This window comes from Chiroxiphia lanceolata, chromosome 3, assembly GCF_009829145.1.
Source record: "Chiroxiphia lanceolata isolate bChiLan1 chromosome 3, bChiLan1.pri, whole genome shotgun sequence".
Classification (NCBI taxonomy): domain Eukaryota; kingdom Metazoa; phylum Chordata; class Aves; order Passeriformes; family Pipridae; genus Chiroxiphia; species Chiroxiphia lanceolata.
The window spans coordinates 28940453-28959823 of NC_045639.1; the positions used below are offsets into that span (position 1 = coordinate 28940453).

General features: G+C 41.0%; 2 protein-coding genes across 3 annotated transcripts in view; one reads left to right on the forward strand and one right to left on the reverse strand.

Annotated features, from left to right (window-relative positions):
* Positions 1 to 17092, reverse strand: SLC4A1AP (solute carrier family 4 member 1 adaptor protein). Its single transcript, XM_032682201.1, has 15 exons — positions 16828 to 17092; positions 15734 to 16590; positions 14771 to 14954; positions 13950 to 14072; positions 13038 to 13098; positions 12012 to 12151; positions 11715 to 11875; positions 11101 to 11170; positions 7523 to 7712; positions 6571 to 6682; positions 5763 to 6009; positions 4910 to 4984; positions 3805 to 3875; positions 1665 to 1737; positions 1 to 438 (listed from the first exon to the last, which is right to left on the reverse strand). Exons 1-15 carry the CDS (start codon positions 16910 to 16912, stop codon positions 389 to 391), a joined length of 2499 nt encoding a protein of 832 aa, XP_032538092.1. The 5' UTR covers positions 16913 to 17092; the 3' UTR covers positions 1 to 388.
* The window catches only part of SUPT7L (SPT7 like, STAGA complex subunit gamma), a 15699-nt gene continuing 12502 nt past the window's right edge, over positions 16175 to 19371 (forward strand). Inside the window, exons 1-2 of one of the 2 annotated variants that reach the window (XM_032682412.1) lie at positions 16175 to 16326; positions 16795 to 17443. In XM_032682412.1, coding sequence (XP_032538303.1) covers positions 17031 to 17443 — 413 coding nt within the window. In that variant the 5' untranslated portion in view covers positions 16175 to 16326; positions 16795 to 17030. Of the gene's footprint in view, positions 16327 to 16487; positions 16545 to 16794; positions 17444 to 19371 lie in introns of those variants that run through there. The other variant, XM_032682411.1, reaches the window with a different exon arrangement.

The window sequence follows — 19371 nt, forward strand, 5'->3', positions numbered from 1 at the left end:
TCAGTAGTGTTTCTTATTTTAATTGCATAAACCCAACATGAATAAATTTTATCAAGCCTGTAAGTACACCAAGGTGTATTCTTTTAATATTTTTTGCATACTTTTATTTACAAAAGAGAAAATGATCCTACAGTTTCAAACCAAATAAAAAATACAAGGCTAAAAAGTGGAAAAAGAAGCAGAACAACGTGTGGGCTTTTTCTTTAAGGAAGTATCTGAAAGACAAACAAAGGACACACGGGGAGAGCTAAGAGCCAGAGCAGCTGCTGATGTCCTTGAGTTTGAAACAGCATCTGAAAAACCAACTCTCTTATCCCTCACTTCACATGTAGTGAAGGAATCCAAAGTAGTCTTTCAAACCTCAGACGTCCTCTGGTGCACTTGAAGCTTAATATCCGTATTTTTCATTGAGATGAGTCTTGCCATCACCGCTTTGACCTAACGGACAAAGAGGAAGAGGTGCATTATTCCTTTTCCCCTCTCACCTAAGAGAAATGTGTATCCAAGTACGAAATAGCCTCTAGGTAGCACCAGTCATGCAAGCACAAAGAGGATAAAAAGTCAGACTGCATGTTGCAATTCAATGCGCCTTTTGATTTATACTTGTAATTCATTTTAACCTTACTAATAGTGTTAAGATTACCTCATGTATCCCTGTTTTTGTGGCTGGTTTGTTGGGGTATTTTGGTGTCCTCAATATGGCATTTTACAAGGTAAGTTCTACTACTAGCAGGCAGAGCAGGAAAACGGAGCTCCCTCTTACGGACACAGTTTGCTTGGCTATCCCAGACAGACCTCTGAGTCACTGAATCCAGTATTTTGTTCCAGTGGATTCATACGCCAGAGACATGCAGTCTTTTCCTTGAAGGGTCATTCACCAGATTATAGCTTTCTTCAGTGAAATTTATTCTCATTTTTCTTATTCCCTCTGGAGCCTGCCTATATTATAAGCCTGCAACAGCCTTCCAAAAATTATAGTAATGAATCTACCAAGTGAAGACTCAGCTTTGAACTTACTACAAAAATCTCAATGCATGAAAATGAATTTTTTATTTTTGAGAGACCGAAAATTCATTACACTGTTTAAGAATAACCTCATTAAGCTAAAAACACCCTGGAGCCAAAGTAAAAAAAAATCATTCAACTCTAACATATGTTGGATGCATACATCCATTATTCAGTGCCTTCACCAAAACATTACTAAGACTTCTCTCCAAAAACCTGACCCAATGATTGCATTCCAACTATTTTTGCAATAAGCTGCAAAGAAGATTTTTGGATTTCACTGACTTTTATGAAAACTGAGAATACTAACATTGCTGGAACATTTATCCCTAGTGAAGGCTTGAGCATGTCTTTCAACTAGATTATCATACCACCATGTGTGAATGGAGTTAGCATTCTCAGGTGTTACAAAACTGAAAAACAAACTTTAGGTGTATGTGTCCATTGAGATGAAGCTACTACAGATATGGTCTGTATTTCACTGCAAGACCTGCATGGCCATAGAACAAACATGGAGCACAACATGCCAGAAAACATCAGGTTCTAAGTAAAGTATTCCTGAATGAACTTTTTCTCGAAGACTTACAAGGACACCCTGACTATGTACTAGGTAGATTCCTGAGTTATAAGACTAAAATTGGTAAGGAAATGGTTGATACCTGCAGGAGGAATCCATATGCAGTAGTCTGGGTCATCATCTGGGTACTGTGAGGAAAAAAAAGGTTGTTGAACCTGCAAAAGGGGAAAAGATTTTTAAGGTGCTGCGCCCCTCCACCAATGTGTCACAGCCACTAAACCAGTTTATTCCCAGTAGAGTCACAGACTAATAGAAATACTGGTTAGAGGGGACCTCTGGAGGTCATCCAGCCCAATTTCCTCCTCAAAAGAAGAACCTGTTCACTTCTGGACAGTTTATCTTGTCATCTTCATGTTTGGCAGTGCTGTTTGACACAGGATTTCTTTATGCAGGGGAAAGCTTTAGAGCAGGATTTTCAAGATGTGCTTTCCTGATTTCAATGCACAATCCCACTGAAAACTTTGGGCTTACGGTGACTTTCAAACTGGAGTATGTAAAAGTTCATTTGTTACATAAGGACAACTTAAGTTTTCAGAAAGAATACTAATTTTTTTTCAGGTCTCATTGGTATCCTGAAATGTTTAAAGCAAACCAAAACAGGTCACTTATAATGCAATTGTTGACACAGCAATATCTCTTTGTCCCTAGATTTTTAAGTTTTGCGACATCTGCATCATTTTCTCAACAACTTCTGTTTTCAACAACTGAAAGTAGCTATATAAAAAAAAGTCATGCAAGAGTAGAATGCAAGACTTAAGAGCTCAAAATATATCCAAGTTACTCAGCAATGATTTGCATTACTTCTTATTATCATGACACAGTCTTAAGTCATGCAGTTGAAGTTTTCATTCCCTCAAAAACTTTCCTTCCCCAAAGTAACCTCTAAAACAGTTATTTTGGAAGACTAATGTTTTCCAAAACATTAGTCTGCAGGGTTGAACAGTTTTTAAATATGGCTTGTGAACAATCACTTGAAAATTGTTTTTCCAGTTTTACATGATTCAAAGTTATTGAAATATTAAAAGAAAAAAAGAAAAAGCTGACTTCTGGTTGATATTTTCCATGCAAGATCTGAGCCCAAAGGCAACGACAGCATGTGGAAAAAGTGATTTGTGATGGGAGAAAGAATACATCTAAGCCATCTGGCACCTGGAGAATGCTCAGTGTTAGAGTGAACTCTCTGCTGATGAGAAATGCTGACTTGACTGTCTCAGCGTGAAAAACTGCCTTGTCCTCCCATATTCTTAGAAGTGGTATAACTTGGCCTTTAACAGCATAAATACACTCCTGATTTCTTTAGCATCTTTAGCAAGGCCAGCAACAAAGGACAATTCTAAAGACTGTGCCTACCCAAGCCCTGGTCCTCCACCAGGACTAACAAAGCAGCAGTTAGCACACACAGTCTGCTGGGAATTAAGTTTATTTCAGCAAGTGCTGCAGGGCTAAAATTAGATGGTCACCACAAAGAAACTGTCATAATGGTCAGAACTCATGGCCCACCAAGTACAGTCATCTCCTCTGATTGCAGCCAGTAGAAGAACAGGGTTCACTCTAAAGGGAAGAACTTCACAATAAGAATTAGGCTGAGAGCACGTTGCCAGAGAACATCCTTCCCTGCTCTAGAACACTTGCCTGAATTCCAGAATATGCAAAGCTCATATGCTTTACATTTTAATACAGATTTTATGCATAGGAGAAACATTGTCTGGTACATCCACCCAAATTTAGTGATAACTTGGTTGCAACAAACAATAATCTCTTAGACTCATCTCTTCCCACATCTTACAGAGAAGAATGAGGTTTGATATAGACTAGTTACAACTTTAGTACAGCATGTTGAGTCAGCCAATACATGTTTCCCAGACTACTCTCCAAGGGAAATTTTGTAATGACATTCCAAAGCACCTATGTTCCACAACACTCATGATACAGGAGAAGCAGCACTTAGTAACTGCCAAGTGAAAAGGTGAAAAAAATAAATTTGTGATTAAACAGGGAGCCTCTAGCATGCCTGAAATGCTGTGCTTTACCTTTTCATTGGAGACTCCAAAGTCTGTGTCGAATGGCAGTGTATAGTTCTACACTTGGGTCTTATTCAGCAGAAAAGCACTACTATCACTGAGTTATACTCCATCAATTTGTTACTATTTTGGTAAAAAAAAAGTCTACTACATTATTTTCTGGAAGTCTTAACCTGCAGGAGTCATGGTGTGGTAACTGACCTTCCTTGAGCTATTGGTTTTCTTAACTTGCTCAGATGTTTCTTCAGGTTCCTTATTTACTGCCTTGGATACTGGGAAGAAAACAGATTTGTTTTATGACACATCACAAATGATCAGTTCTACCAGAAATAAATTTACAGGAAGTTCACATAAAAATTAATACATCCATAAGGAAATCCAAGACAGCTCACTGCAACACAATTCATACTTGAGAATAATACTGCTGAACATCTTACTGTTTTTCAAACATTTAAATTATGTTAAACACTCCGTCGGTCAGATACCTGAATGCAGTTTAATAAGGTCCTCTTTAGTGTGATTCTTTAGTTAATGGCAGATGTTTATTTTCTGAAAGACACTTACTATCTGTAATCACTGCAGTGATAATTTAGAAAGGAAGGAGCAGAAAATGTGCAGGACCAATATGCTTTTTTTAAAAAAAAAACCCTCACCTAAACATTAGAGTAACATGGGTGATAAGAGTTCCTTGGTTTTCTACCACTTAGTCTGTGAAATACTGAGACTTATGGTTTAAGTCTGCGGGTGAGATGATGAGGACAGGACAACATTCTTAGGAGTCTAGAGTTATGAAAAAATAGAAGAGTCATACAGATCTCCTCCATGTTCAGTACACCTAATAGTCTTCATTTTGAAGATCTGACTTTTTGGATGTACATGCAAAAGGGTCATCTAGGTCATTAACAGATTATAACCCAATGTTATGTAATATTTGACACTTTATAAAAGAAAGTCCTGTCCTTCTGTAGCGTTAAGAGCTACTGCAAAAGAATAAGGGAAGAAAAAGCATTACCTTATTCTTCTAAATTAAAACAGTTTTTATTCTCAAGCTATTTTTTTTTAAACAAAGGATCTCAAAGCAGTTATTGACTATGAAAAGCAAGGAGAACTGAAATACAGTGGAAGTGACCTGTCTCCACCATACAGTTATCACTTCCCAAGCAAAACACAATCCTTTATTTCAAGTCTGGATTCTTAGGGCTCTGCATTAGGCTTAGTTTCCTTTGACCCACATAAGACAGTAAGCCCTTCAGTCAGTTTCTAAAACCACATGCTCCTATACAGGAGTCTAAATTATACTGCTCACCTTGAGATTTCTCTTGTGAAGGTCCCATCTGAGATTCATTCCTCAGTACCTTTGGCTCAGGCCAAAAATCAACCCCTGTAAAAGAAAAAAGAAAGAGATCGGTGGGCACTCTGCAGTAACTCATGAGCAGAGCACTAACATCCCCGAGACAAAGTACAACGGGGAACTCTGAGCTACACTTGTCTTGGGAAGAACTCTTCTCTCAAAAGGCCTCCAAATTATTTCATCCACCAAGTCCATTGCAATACATTAAAGAAAAACCTGTGACCAGTTACAACACTTCTCAAGAGCAACCTGTACACCATTAAGCCAAAAAGTTAGAATTTGCTTTCTGTTATCAAACATATTGTTTATTGAGAAACATCATTACTGAGCTGTCAGAAGCATCAAGCTGATATAGAATAGGAGGAACATACAAAGACACAGGAATACATCTCTCCACTACCACTTTTAAAATTATTTTTTCTCCTTACAAATGGATCTGAAGCTTTGCACAGACACTTTCTTTTAATTGAGTCACTTCCACTGCCAACGACACATTGTAGTAGTTTCCATATGGACAATCAATCTAACGGAAACGGAGCTTATCAAAATAGGACCTTTTTTGCATCCAGGAGATTTATTCTATTTCACCAAAATGCAAGAAAGCCAAGTTTCATGCCAACTGCCAAGCAGAGTTTCAACTGGAATCATGTGAAACTTAGCTGCTGCCACACAGACTCTGGACTCATAGCAAAAAAAAACGTATTTAAAAGAAATGGGCTGGAGAACTGGTGACTCAAATATCAGGAGAAAAAATCAGCGGTAACAGACTCAACTTCATTACTGGAAAAAATCAAAACCAATGGTTTACCATCCTGAAGGGATTCTAGATTCTTGTTATTGCAAGGAGAACTATCAGGAGCATTAGTCTCTTTTCCTGTTTCTTCCTCTGTTGTCGTTTTCATTTCCAGCTTTGATGCTCTGCTGTTTACTGCATCTCCTTCTTGCTGCTCTTCCATTTCTTCCTCTTCCTCCTCCTCCTCCTCCTCCTCTTCTGGTCCATCATCTTTCATTTTTAACAAGCTTTCAGGGATGTCTGGACGCTTAACAGGCAACTTCTGCAAGACAAAGAATAGATGCAGATGTCACTCATTACAGGAGAAAGCACACATACTATTGTCAGAGACAGCTGGTAAGGAAACACTCTCAGGATGAAAAATAGGTTTAAAAGGAAAGTTATTAGTAGAGATGACATATGAAAAAATATGTCCAGTCCATAAACAAGGAGTGCAGTCTTTTCATAAGAGGGACACTGGAAACTGAATCAGTCCTGGATATGATCTTGACTGTAACATCAAGCAAAACAAAAGGAAGTAAAGGACCAGCTGCTGAGATATAGCAGTGGTTCAGCCTGATGTCCCCAGACTGCCTCTACTTGATCCACTGCCTTTTGCCCACAGCTGTGTGACTGCAGGGCAAGGGCAAAGAATGGCAACTGTTGGCAGCAAACAATATCCAACAGCCACTGTTTGCCACCCATGGACCTTTCACTGCTACAGGCTGCACCTCCAAGCTGTTTCCATGGATGTGAGAAGACATGGTTGCCTCTTACAGTCGTCACAGCCTGAGAAATTGTCTGAGAAACAGGCACTGACTCTCAGCACTTGAGTCCAACTTACCCCTAGGTTTCCAGTTTTCAGTTTGAATTTGCTCCCCCCTTTCATTGCACCGAAGAGAGGCAGGTTCATCTTTTTAGGCTTGTTCTCTGTGTTCAGACTGTAACTCCCACCCCTAATAAAAATTAGATACAAAGAAAAACAGTGTACAAAGTATCAAACAAGTCTTCTATATACAAATGTAAAAAAAAAATAAATCTGCAAATTAGAAGTGGATATATAAAAATCCTTTTATTTCTCTCCCACTTGCAGCATCCAAGGAGGAAGCTGCAGGAGATGACTCCTCCATCCCACATTCATGTTGTAAAATTCACATACTTGTCCTAACAGGAAGCAAAAAATAAACAAACAAGGAAAAAAAAAATCTGTATCACACAGACTCCCTCAAGTTCAACTGCATACATACTTACATACGTATATAATATATATGTATATATAAAAACATATTTGGAGGCCAAACCTCAATTTAAGTGAATTAATTAAGTAATTAAATCTCTAATCAAGCTGCCACTAGTAAATGATGAACCCAGCACACACCCTCTTGAATTGCAGTAGTGCTGCTGGGCAGTAGTTGAACAGCCACTACATTTGACTTCCAGACACATTTCAGAGAGTGAAAGTGGGTTTCATGTTGTACATAGTATCTCTAAAATTCTTCAGTTTCTTTTGGATGCAGCTTGGGAAAAAATTAAAGAAGCTGACACTATGCTTCCAATCCCTTTCCCACCTCATCCTCCCAGCTTGGGCTCATCTTATTCCAGTTTTGTGCATCTGTCTGAACCATAGATGCTGCAATAGCCTGAAGGCACAGCGACTCTTTAAAGAGATGAGCCAGGTAGTTTGGAAGGCTGTCCTGCTTTTGTGTTTGGAAAACTGTCCATTTACTGGGCTTGCACAACTGCCCATGGATAACAACGAGAGGAAAAATACTTGGTTTATATTTTAGCTGACTTACTGGGGCTTCAGCTCAGGTAGTTCTGCAGGCTTGACAAGCTTTATTAACCCTTTCAGTCTCTGTTGCTCCTTCTTCAGTTCAAATGACCGTAAGTGAAGTTTTTTTCGTGCCACACTGTCTAAGGTGCATCCTGATTTTATCTCAGTCATGAATTCATCCAAGGAATCTTGAGCTGCTGGCTGGGACTGGACTACGCAAGATAAAGGGAAGATACATATTGTTATGATAGGGAGATGAGAGCTGCACTCATGTGGTTCAGCCTTTAGAGAATAAGGCACGTACGAACAACAATTCTTTCTGCAAAGTTTCTGTTGAAACACTGGCGATTGTTAGCCCTGGAAACATGAAAGCATTTCTCCTAACAAAAGCCTGAAAGTAAACTTTAATCCACTTACATAACAAAACCTCTCCTAAAACTGAATGTTTCCCCGTGAGTAAGTGTCTCTGTTCTAGATTGTTCATCTCCCTCCAAGATCTGCTCTCCCTCAAAAAGCGATTCTTTTTGTAGTCACAGACTAAAATAATTCCAGCTACAAGGAAACCTACACCACTGAATGGGGAATACCATTTTGGTTTTCCTGGAATATTAAAGTAGTAACATTTGGAAAACTCACAATGAATCAACACATGATGCTGCCTCCTATCCCTGAAAGAGTGCATACAAAACCAAATTCGTACATCTACCAAAATGTAGATGTAGATTTCATACATCACAAAATCTACATTTGCTTTGATTGGATTTTCTAAAAAGAAAACACTGCTCTGTACTTGAAAAAGAGTAATGTCAGTCCTCCTACTCCACCTAATTTCAAATGTTAACAATTCTATGCATATTTGACTAATTAAAACTCAGGAGATAAAACTAAATCTCTAAACGACTAAGAAAGATAAATACAGAATTCTAGCACATAGATTTCAAACAAAAGACTCATGAAAACTCCTTTCCTGGGCTTGAACACTGAGTTTTTATATGGTGTTCAAAAATAAGTTGGAGGTAAACAGAGAAAAATGTTTTTGCCAGAATCTTAACAAGTCTTTTGACAGATAGTTTTCTATCTTTTAATATTATATGAAAAATGGCAAATGCAGTATGCCTTTGCTGCCTTACAAGTGTTTCTCTATATATGCACAAGCATAATTATGTGATCAGTAAGTTATTTTCAGTTCAGCTTGAGCTAATTAAGTAGCACTTGAAATTTTAAATGCATACAAATAAAATAGTCTAAGCTATTCTAAAGAGCACGTATTTGAGCAGTTTTACATGACTTAGATATTCAGAAGAAAGTCTAATACCACTCATGCTTACAAATGGACTCAACTGAAAAGGATACTTCTGATCTAAAACAAAACAGAGTTTACCATTTGAAAATATATGAAAGCCGTAACAGTAACTGTTCAAAGTTATACAGAATTAAGAGGCTCTAAAAGATAAGAAAGAGTTGTAGCATTCACCTCCACACAAGCATAAATGATGACAAAATGTCATAAAAGACATTCTGATAGAAATACTGAAAAAGAATTACTTCTTTTTCCTCATAACTATTTATTTGAACCAAGACAAAATGCAACAATGGAAAACTATTGCTAACAATCAGTCTGAAACTTCTAGCAGGCAGGAGCTGAGCAGAATGACTGATTTAAACATCAAATTTAAACATCAAATTACAAAAATACGATTTAGTGACTAGTCACGTAATTCAGAACAATTAAAGCTCCACAATTAAAGCCACAGCTCGCTGCTTTAGCTGCAGAACAGTGTAAGTGCTTCAGTCAGTGAGTGATCCTCAGGGGGCCAGATCACCCCCTCTTGCAAATCGGATTCTCTGCTTGATTCCACCAACAGTACAGGCTCACAGTTAGCATTTGCTATCTGTTGCAGCAGTTTTCTACACTATTGAAGTAAAATTTAACATTACTAGGAGGTGAATCAATCATGTCTATTATACTATATATCCCAGTGAAAAAAAGCTATAGGGCTATTTACTGCACCATCAACTTATCGATTATTTTCTTCTGACCAGGCAACCAAAGATAAGACTGAAGAGCTCTATGTACTTGATCTGCATTAGGGTGCATCAGTGAATGACAGATACCAAGTCAGTCCGCCAGTAATTAGTTCTGAAGAACCCCAGGAAACAATTTTTGAACTTATACTGAGATTATTTTTAGACAACTACTTTATTTCTCCAAGTGCTTGGTAAAAGGTGTTACAATTTAGCAGATGAAATTCCAATCCAATACTGAATTATACGGTACTGCAATACAAAGACTTCGATTTTTTTCAAGGCTCTAAACTAGCTGTGCAACCATCTGCAACTTACAAAAACATGATAACATAAATCACCATTATATGGTGTTAGTAGAAGCACAGAAATGAACTGACTCTTCCTTCTCCCAGCCTCTACTACGATATGATTTAACAGTTGAGAGAACTGTTTCTCAGCAGTTGTTGAAAAACAGTATCAGCAGAAACAAAGGCATCAGAACATATGAAAGCTTGAAATTACACGTCTCAGACAATATAAGCATCAGCGCCTCTTGCCAGTCAATCCTAACTACTTATCAAAACAGTCATGCTGAAAACAATTCCTTCAAATACACTCAACATGAGTTACAATTCTTGGTGGAATGGTACTGCTTTTTGAACAGGGATCTGGTATAATCAATCATCAACAAAAATGTTGATACAAATGAGTTTTGGTGGGGAGCTGAATTATCAAAAAGAAACACGGTCATGTAATGCACAAAACACAGCCCAGCTGTCACACTGCTGTTAGGCTCCTTGGAGAGAAACTCTTCTGACTAATACTGCAACCTTTATTAATGCCAACTCTGTTAAAAAGGTTTTTTATGAAGAGCCAGACTAAACACATTTCCTTTCTGCCTTCCTTTTACTCCACAAGACATCATCAGTAACAGAAGGCAAAATGCAGTTATTTGTGTAGTATGCTTTTAATGTAACTCACTAACAGACACAATCACTAGCCCAAAAAGGCTCTGGCTTCGTACACAAAGGCATAATCCTAGAACCTGAATTAGACGGCAAATTCACTGAACATATGGGTTAAGTGTCAACTGCTTTGACTCTACATTTCTCTTTTCCCAGCTTTCCTTTTTAAGGTGCATCTACAATGAGAGAAGTGAAATAAAAGATACTACCCTTTCTGTCAGTTTTTTCTTCTTCCCTTATAAATGCTTTTGAAGGGAGTGGAAAAGACACTGTTCCTCACTTTGGAAATTGGGTCAGTTCCACTAATACTGGCAGATAAACAGTGATAATACTCACCCTCTTAAAATCCAGGAGCTTGTACACTTGCCACCCTACTTTAACCTAGATGCTGCTTACTTTGGAAAAAGCTGCTTTCATTAGCAAGTGACCATACACACAGAATACATAAACCATTGGATGAAGAGCATAAGTATTCTCTCCAGCCAACTCAGTGACCTGCAAAACTTCCAATCCCTTTGTAAGAAGTGGACACTAAAAAAAGAAAGCACTGAAGCGAGAAATCTGTAAGATAATTTTAATCTCTTTTCTTTATGGAGAACACTACAATCAAATAAACTTCATACCTTACCTTTCCCTGAAGCCTTCAGCTTCTCTGTTATCTCAGAAAGCTCATTTTCAGCTTCCTTTAGCTTTGTGACCTATGAGAGAACAACACACTTAGAAGACTTTTCTATCGTCTTAAAATACCCTTTTAAGAGTTACTCCAATATCCTACCAAATTACTTTGATTTTTCTGCTTCTGATCTTTTACCAGGACTTCCTGGGCTGAAAAAACTACACTCTAGATTGCTCTTAAAAATTTATCCTTCCTTTGACATATTGTTTAAACAATTTTCTTTCTGAAACACGAAAGTATGTAAAATTCTGCAGCAGTGTTATACCACCACTGTGACACTCCAACCCACCCTACCCCTCACACCCTATTGTCTGTGTAGGATTTTTAGTTGTTATATGCCTGCCAATCCAGGATGCTTGTTCTTCAAAGCAGAATAAGGTTCTTCTCTGGGATGTGTCCTGTAAAACTTGAAAGCTTGCAATTATTTTCTGATGATTTAGAACTATTTCAAAAGTATCCTGTTCTGGCATTTCATTCACCCACTGCCATGATCCACTAAGGTTCCTTCTTAGTCATAATACAGGCATGGAAGAGTAACCCTGACACATCATAACAATTCTTCTTACCAAGGAGTCATAAGTCTCTGGTTTTTCTTCTATTTTACCAGCTTTTCTCATTCTGTTCAGTCGTTTCTTTTCCACAGCACCAGTTCGATCGAGGAAGGTGTCATCATCACTGTCATAAAAATCCTCATCTTCCCAGTTCTTTGATTTCCTTTTTCGGGACACTGGGAAAGGTAAGGGAGAAGGCAAGAAACAAAACGATATGCCTACTAGTCAGCAATAAACCAAATTCAAGACACCAATCTCAAATCCTTAATTTAGGGTTTTTAGAATGATCACAGCCCTTGACTAGTTATTTACCTGCTTCTTGCCTCAGTACTCCCCGAGCATCAAGTAGCCTGCAAGCTTCCAGTGCGCACTGTATCATTGCCTCCTTCTTTTTTCCTGAGTGGAGAACCTCTGCCACCAGCTGCTTCCCTGCTGCATCATCCACAGGCAACCTATTCAGTTTGAAGGATCAGAGCACAGCTCAGATACAAACAGCTTTTCAGGGATGCTACTCAGATATTTTACTTATCATGCTGGCATTGTTCTTCCCATTTCATTCTAATCTTTTTCTGTAGATTAAATATTTTCACTTTTCTTTTCATACAGAACCAATCAAAACATAAGCATGGATTTCTTAAAGCATGCAATTAAATTTGTATTTCACTAGTGCAAACAATAATTCTTCCTATATTTATTCCGTTGGAAATACAAGAAGTTAAAAGGCTAAGTGTCAATCCCTGGATCATTTTAAACACCAATATCTTGCATCCATGCAACACCAGTAACAAATATTTTCCATGCTGAAGCAAAGGATTTTTAAGCAGTACACTCATTGCAATGTTGCACCTATCCACTTGAGACTTATCTTGTTGACTTAATTTCCACCTCACCTTCTCCTGTCTTATAAAAGAATGACATTAGTGGCCTCTAGAAGGAACCCATCAAGAACTGCCTTATACTACAAAAGAACCGAAATTGGGCACACAGTAGAATTAACGTTGGGGTTTTTTTTCCCTCTGTCCCATTGGGAATTGAAAGAGATTGTTTCTCTTGTATTTCCATTTCACATATTTCTCAAAACAAGGGGAGCTGAAAGAAACTAGACTCTTGCTTTCCTGATTTTCATCTCTAAGGAAAACTAAATGCTGTCAGAATAGAAAGGAAAGGAAAGGAAACACTGAACTAGGCACTGATCCTTGAACTTCTGCCTCAGTATCAGGGGTTAGGTCTAATTCTAGCTTGCATGTGACATGAGACTGACATGAGAAGTAATTCCTTCAGCTTTTGTTCATGAATTCAACAATTTCCATATACAAAAGTGAATGAAGACATACATACTTGATCCTGCACAGCCAGCTATTGTGCCCACGATCATCATATTCATATTCTAACTCTTCTCCTAGAAAGGAAAAGAAAGTTAATATAGCAACCAAAATTGAAATAAGCAAGAATAAACTACAGCAGAGAAGAATGTCGTGTTTAAACAAAAGGGATAAAGTGCCCTTGTTACATATCAAAGGACTGATTTTGCCTTACTTTTTTTTTTTAAAGCCATGAGATCTTCAGTTGGCATTATGCTAATTTTTTTTTTTTTTTTGCCCAAAATCAAGGCTTTTTCATATCTAAAAAATCTCTAGTGGTTTGTTTAGGAACATGTAGTTCAAATTAAAAACAATCTCGTCTCTGTATGTATTAAAGTAAATACACTGAAGTAATGACAGTTTACAATCTGAATTCACAGATATCAGATTGACTTTTCATTTTAGCAAAAAAGTGAGTAATCTTTACATTTCACTAGCAACCATGGAAACTTTAGACTACTTAATTATTGCCTGTTGTCTTTTTTATACTTTCCAACTCTATCTCACAATTTTAGCTATCTCCAAATCGAACAATTTCAAACTTGATGGGTTTCAATTTTTCAGCACAGCTTCAAAGCATGAGTAGGGTTTGAGTGTCACTCCAGAGGAATACAAGGTGCTCAGTGCAACTCCCCGCTTAGGAGTTAATACCTAAGTCTCAGATATACAATGGTGAGCCAAGTCATAATTAAAAAACTCCAAACCAAATCACTACAAGCCTCCACCAAAACTTGACCAAAAAAAACCCCATCACCCAAAATTGCCCCGTTAGCAGAAAAGTTGAGCTCCCAGACCACACCTTAAATCCCACCCCCTCAAAATAAGCACAAATGTAAAATTTTATTAAATTTAAAAAAATCCCATTTAATAAAATAAAAACAAAAGGTACCTTCTCTATCAAAAAAGCCCTGTAAGGCCTTCCTAGGATCTTTCATATAGAAAGCATCTTGAACATCCTGAAAATCAACAGCAATAGGGTTTTCTTCAACCTCATCCTCCTCAGCATCCTCACCTAGAAGACATACAAAGTGCAAAAAAAAAAAAAAGAAACATTAGAAAGAGAGCACTAGTATATTTCAACTTTCATTAGTTTGAAAAAAGTAGCAGCTACATCATCCTAAAAGTACTTCCCTTAACTTTAATATTATTTCTATACCCAATCTAAAAAAAACCCCCCCACTTCTTTTTTTGCTATTAGTTATTACAACATGAGATATAGTTTTGCAGACGAGTGTCCCTGCAGTTTTAGTACTTGCAAAGGTTTATGTGCTTATACATTTCCATTCAAAAAAACCCAACTCACTTTGTTCCAAAAAGTTGATTAATCTAGCAATCTATCTAGCTTTAAGATGTGGACTTTCTGTTTAAATGTAAAGACAGCTATACCACATAGAAGTCTCAAGCAACTAAATTTCACCTCTCAGGCAAAAGTGTGGACATCATCACAGGAGCATTAACTCAACTTTCAGTTTCATGGCCCTTTACAGGCACAGGTGAATTACCTTCTCCTGTTTAAAAGGAGGTCTTGCATACTGCTCACTAGATATAAGCTTGTCTTGTCACATACCCTTCTTTTTAAAAGGAAAAGGATTAATTTGTACTCCAGAGCTTTGACTGGATTGTAACTCTTGGCAGCCAGCTGGAAATTCACGGAAAACTGGCTTAAAGACCTTCTAATGCATATCAGTCAATTTATACATCATCACTTACCCATTCCCCACGAGCAGCTCATATCACTGTTCTGACTCCTTTCACTTTTCTCCTCTTTTTCATCTTCCTCATCAGAGTCCTCTCCCAACATTGTCTTTTCTAGTTTTGCTTGCTGCTGCTTACGCAATGCCTTCAATTCAGTCACAGTTAGTTCTGACTCAGACTCCTGGTCCTCTTTGGGTCCCTATATCACAGATAGTAACTTAGCAGAAGTGTTTTTTAAAAGAAAAAAACTCAAGTATTTTCAACACACACGCAGATTACAAATTATTACAGTATTCTTCAGAAAGTGGAATTATTAGACCATGTTATGACGTGCGTTCCAAAATATATTAGTTTTGATTATGTTTTCAAAGGGAGAAGGGGAAAACAAGCATTATTGTGTACTTGTTGGAAATCAAATTACGTTGTCAATGCCAACCAAATGTTGTCAGATGTCAAATATGACTCTTTTAAAGGCTGAAGGGAAAAATTCCTGTCAGTGCTACATGGCTGAATTTAACGAATGAACAGCTTCTGAAGTGCATGTAAAGCACGTGAAATGCTGTCAAAGTTCCTACTAATAAAAGCTCCCCTTGTTCACAAAGACATGTTAGCTCTTTACTGGGGCATCATACTGTCGGAAAGACACTCCTAATACATCTCGTTGTTGGAGAGAAATGCCTTTTGCGCTCACCGCACATCAGCAGAAGCCGCCCAGCCTGGTCTCACGGCGAGCCCTCAGGGGCGCTGCCCCGTGCCCGGTGCCCCAAGGCGGCAGCGGATACCCACAGCCGGTTACTCTTCTCCCAGTAAAACCACCAGGGCAGCACTGGGCTGTTCCCAAACCTCCTCACATCTCAGGAGCGGCTTTTACCCCCATAGGCCCGGGCAGCCGCGTAAATTCCTGAGACTGATCCAGCCGAGGCTTCACCGCCCCCGACACACCGCCCCGGGACCGCCCCAGCCGGAGCCTCGACGCACCTGGAGGAGGAAGAGGCGGGAGCTGCCGCCGAAGCGCAGCCCGTGGCCCACCCGCACCCGGCAGTAGGTGCGGGGCGGTACCCGCGCCTTGTTGAGGAAGGTGCCGTGGGTGCTGCCCAGGTCGTACACGTAGAACCCGGCGGCGTCGGGGTCGGCGCCGGCGCCGCGGTACTGCAGCACGGCGTGGTGCCGCGACACCGAGGGGTGCTCCAGGGAGAGCGCGCAGCCGGGCAGCCGCCCCACCAGGAACCAGCTGCCGTCCTCCAGCCTCACCGAGCCCAGCGCCACGCCGCCCTTCAGCACCTCTAACCCGTACCCGGAGCCGGCCGGCGGGCGGCTGCCCCACGCCGGCTCCTCGTAGCGCGGCGCGGGCGGCGCGGCGGCGGGGCGGGGAGGCCCCGGCGGGCTGGGCCCCGGGTCGGCGGGCCCGGGGGCGGCGGGCAGCGGGCGGCTCGGGCGCTTGAAGGCGGCGGGCTCGGTGGGCTCCGCAGGCTCCGCCGCCGCCTCCGTCGCCGCGGCCTCCGCCATGTTCCCGGGTCCGCACCCGAATGGAGTCCTCCGGGGACGAGCTCCGCGGCGCTGCAGTGCCGGGGGTAGGCGCAGCTCTGGGGCTCGCGCCGCGGCCTCAGCGCGGACCGGGACAGCGTGGGGGGCGAACCAGGGGAAGCGGCGGCAGCGGGCGAGGCGGAGACGGCGGCGGGCGCTGCCCTCCGCCCGGCGCGGAGGAGCGCTGGGGACGGGGGAGCCGCTCCCGGTGCCGGACCGGGACGCAGTTCCGGCAGGGCGGCCGGGAGCGGAGCGGAGCTGAGGAGTGCGGAGGGAGCGCGGGGGGGACGGCGAGACACGGGCTGGGGGTGCTGGGGAGCCACGGGCTCGGAGCTGGGCCCGGGGAGGGAGGGAGGGAGGGCGGGCGAGCCGAGTGCGGCCCCCGGAGTTTCTCCACGCAAACCAAGGCTCGCCGCGGGTCCCGCTCGGCGAGGCCCAGGTGGACCCACACCAGCCTCTGTTAAAGACAGAAATAATTCCCGCCTCACGGGTGCGTTTATTTGTTCCTCCCTCAGGAGAAGGAATCTGTTAAATGCCGGAGTGGCGACCTGATGCTGCTGAGGACACCGCGCTGCTCAGCGAGGCACTGAGCGACAGCCTGCCTGACAGCCGTAGTCTGTTTAGGAGTGTCATCCCAGCTCCAGTTCTTGTTGCTACCCAGAGTACATTTCCCTGCAACAAGGCGCCCTTGTACCACAGTATCAGGTAGCCTTCTTCTGGGCTCTGTGGACAACGAGTGACTTGTGCAGAAATGCTGCGATACTGGGGTGAGATCCCGGTTTCCTCCAACCAGGCCAACCGCAGCTCCTTTGACCTGCTGCAGCGCGAGTTCCGTACCGTGGAAGTCCAGGATCCTCCACTGCACCAACCATCTGCGAACAAGCCCCGGCCCACCACCATGCTGGACATCCCCTCTGAGCCCTGCAGCCTCACTATCCACACCATCCAGCTCATCCAACACAACCGGCGGCTGCGCAGCCTCATCGCCACAGCTCAGGCTCAGAACCAGCAGCAGGCAGAGGGCATAAAAACTGAGGAGAACGAACCTCTGCCATCTTGTCCAGCCTCTCCACCTCTCCCGGATGACCTGCTTCCTCTGGATAGCAAAACGCCCAAAATGCCATTTCAGCTGAGGCACAGTGACCCAGAGAGTGATTTCTACAGGTGTGTTGGTGTTTCTTTGGGTTAGTTTTTGGCTGAAGGAAAGCTGAGTGTTTTTAAATATATATGTAGTTATGTTGATTCCTCTAGGCTGAAGGGTCAAACAGTTGTATATAAATTATAAAACAGGCTTCAGAAAGGAAATATTTAGCTTTTTCCTGTGTGAATAACACACACGTTGTTAAAATAAATGTGCTTTTGTTTCCTGTCAATAAAATGTGGATGTGTAGTGCTGATTTCTGTCCTGTTAGTGTACATTAAATGTCTGTGAATGGTTTTGCTATCTTAGTGGTATTTTGACAAGTTTAGTTACAGGATGTGAAGTCTCTTCTACTTTGGTCACTTACAACTAAGTTATGTTATTATAATTGAAAACCCGGAAGACACATGAGGAGGTTTTGGCTGTTTAGCTGTAGGGTCTGCAAAGATGACGTGGTAGCATATTTGTAAGATTCCAGTGGCTAAGGACCTATGACATAGTAACTATCACGTTTCACCCTAACTGTTGTTGCTCTTCCGGTCAGAGGTGGAGATGAGAATGGGTGAAGGGAATTCTTGCCTCTGGTACTGGCTGTGCCAGCCAAGGGCTGGAGAAAATGGAAAGGAAAGTTGTGTTGCTTCTTCCTCTGCAGCTAGTCTTTGATTAAATAGTGTTGCCACCACCTCCCTATCTACGCCTCTGACGAGCACTAAATTCACAAGGAGGTGTTACATTTCTTGCAGGATCTCACAATACTTTATGGGTTATGTGCATTTAAATTATGGGATTAATTCTCACAACTACAACTTTCTGTTCTTAAATGAAAGACTGTGCACTAATGAACATGATGTGGGAGAGGAGAATACATTTTAGTTTTTGAAATGGGTAAATATGCATCAACAAAATATAACTGATCAGTTAAATGCCACTGAGATATTCAATGGCCTGAGGTTGTATAAAATGCATTTTACTGAAAGATGTTGCATTTGGTAACATAGTTCCTTCCTCTGGACAGTAGAGTGATTTCTTAATACGGTTTGTGGAGGAACACCATCATCCTTCTGGAAAGATACAAAGTAACTAGCTGAGAGGGATGAAGGGAAATACTTTCCTGTGAGAATAAAGTCAAGGCCCTGTGACTCCTGCTCTGTGGTTTGTAAAACTGAGCAGTTCTCTGTTCTGTCCTCCCCGGTGCCTTCAGCTTGAAGTTCAGTTTTCTGTGGCTCTGGCCGTGTTTTGGAGGCTGCTTTGTCTTTTTGTTGTTCCTTTCGAGTCTCTGGAGTTTGGCTAAAGAAATGTTATTTAGTCGTCAGCCACGTGGGGGAGTTTAAGGGCTACGTTGTGAAAACTGGAGAGAGAAATGTTTTGTGGCTGACAGTGGATTTATAATGAGCTGCAGTGTATTCTAGATTTTAATTGTGTGCTTGCTAAACCAAACACATTTATGCTTTTCCAGAAGGAAAGCTTTGAGTTTGTTGTTGCATGTTTGTTCTTAGCTGTTTTAAGACACATAAATTAAGAACAGCGGGTGCTGTTCTAGAAGCAAAAATGAAGTTCTGTGATTTGCTCATGCTTCTTACTGTGTAAAATCAAATTAAAGGAAGAATATTCTTCCCCCTGATAAAACATAGTAGCACTTAATTTTATGCTGCCTTCTGAAGTACAATTGTCAGACTTACGGTATTCAACTAAGTTCATACTTTAATTTCATTTTTTTTGGCAGTAACCTGGGTCTGAGAAACAATGTATAGGTACATTTAGACACAGGAAGAAAGGAAAATAAGAGTAGCCAGCCTGAATCAGACCATAAGTTTCTTTAGCATAGATATCTCCTCTTCTACTTCCTTGTTATTCATTTTCATCCTTTGACATGCTGCCCCCTTGTCTTTGATTTTGTTATGCCCAGGATTAATTTTGGTTTTCCTCTGCCCCGCCCCATACCTGTAACCCC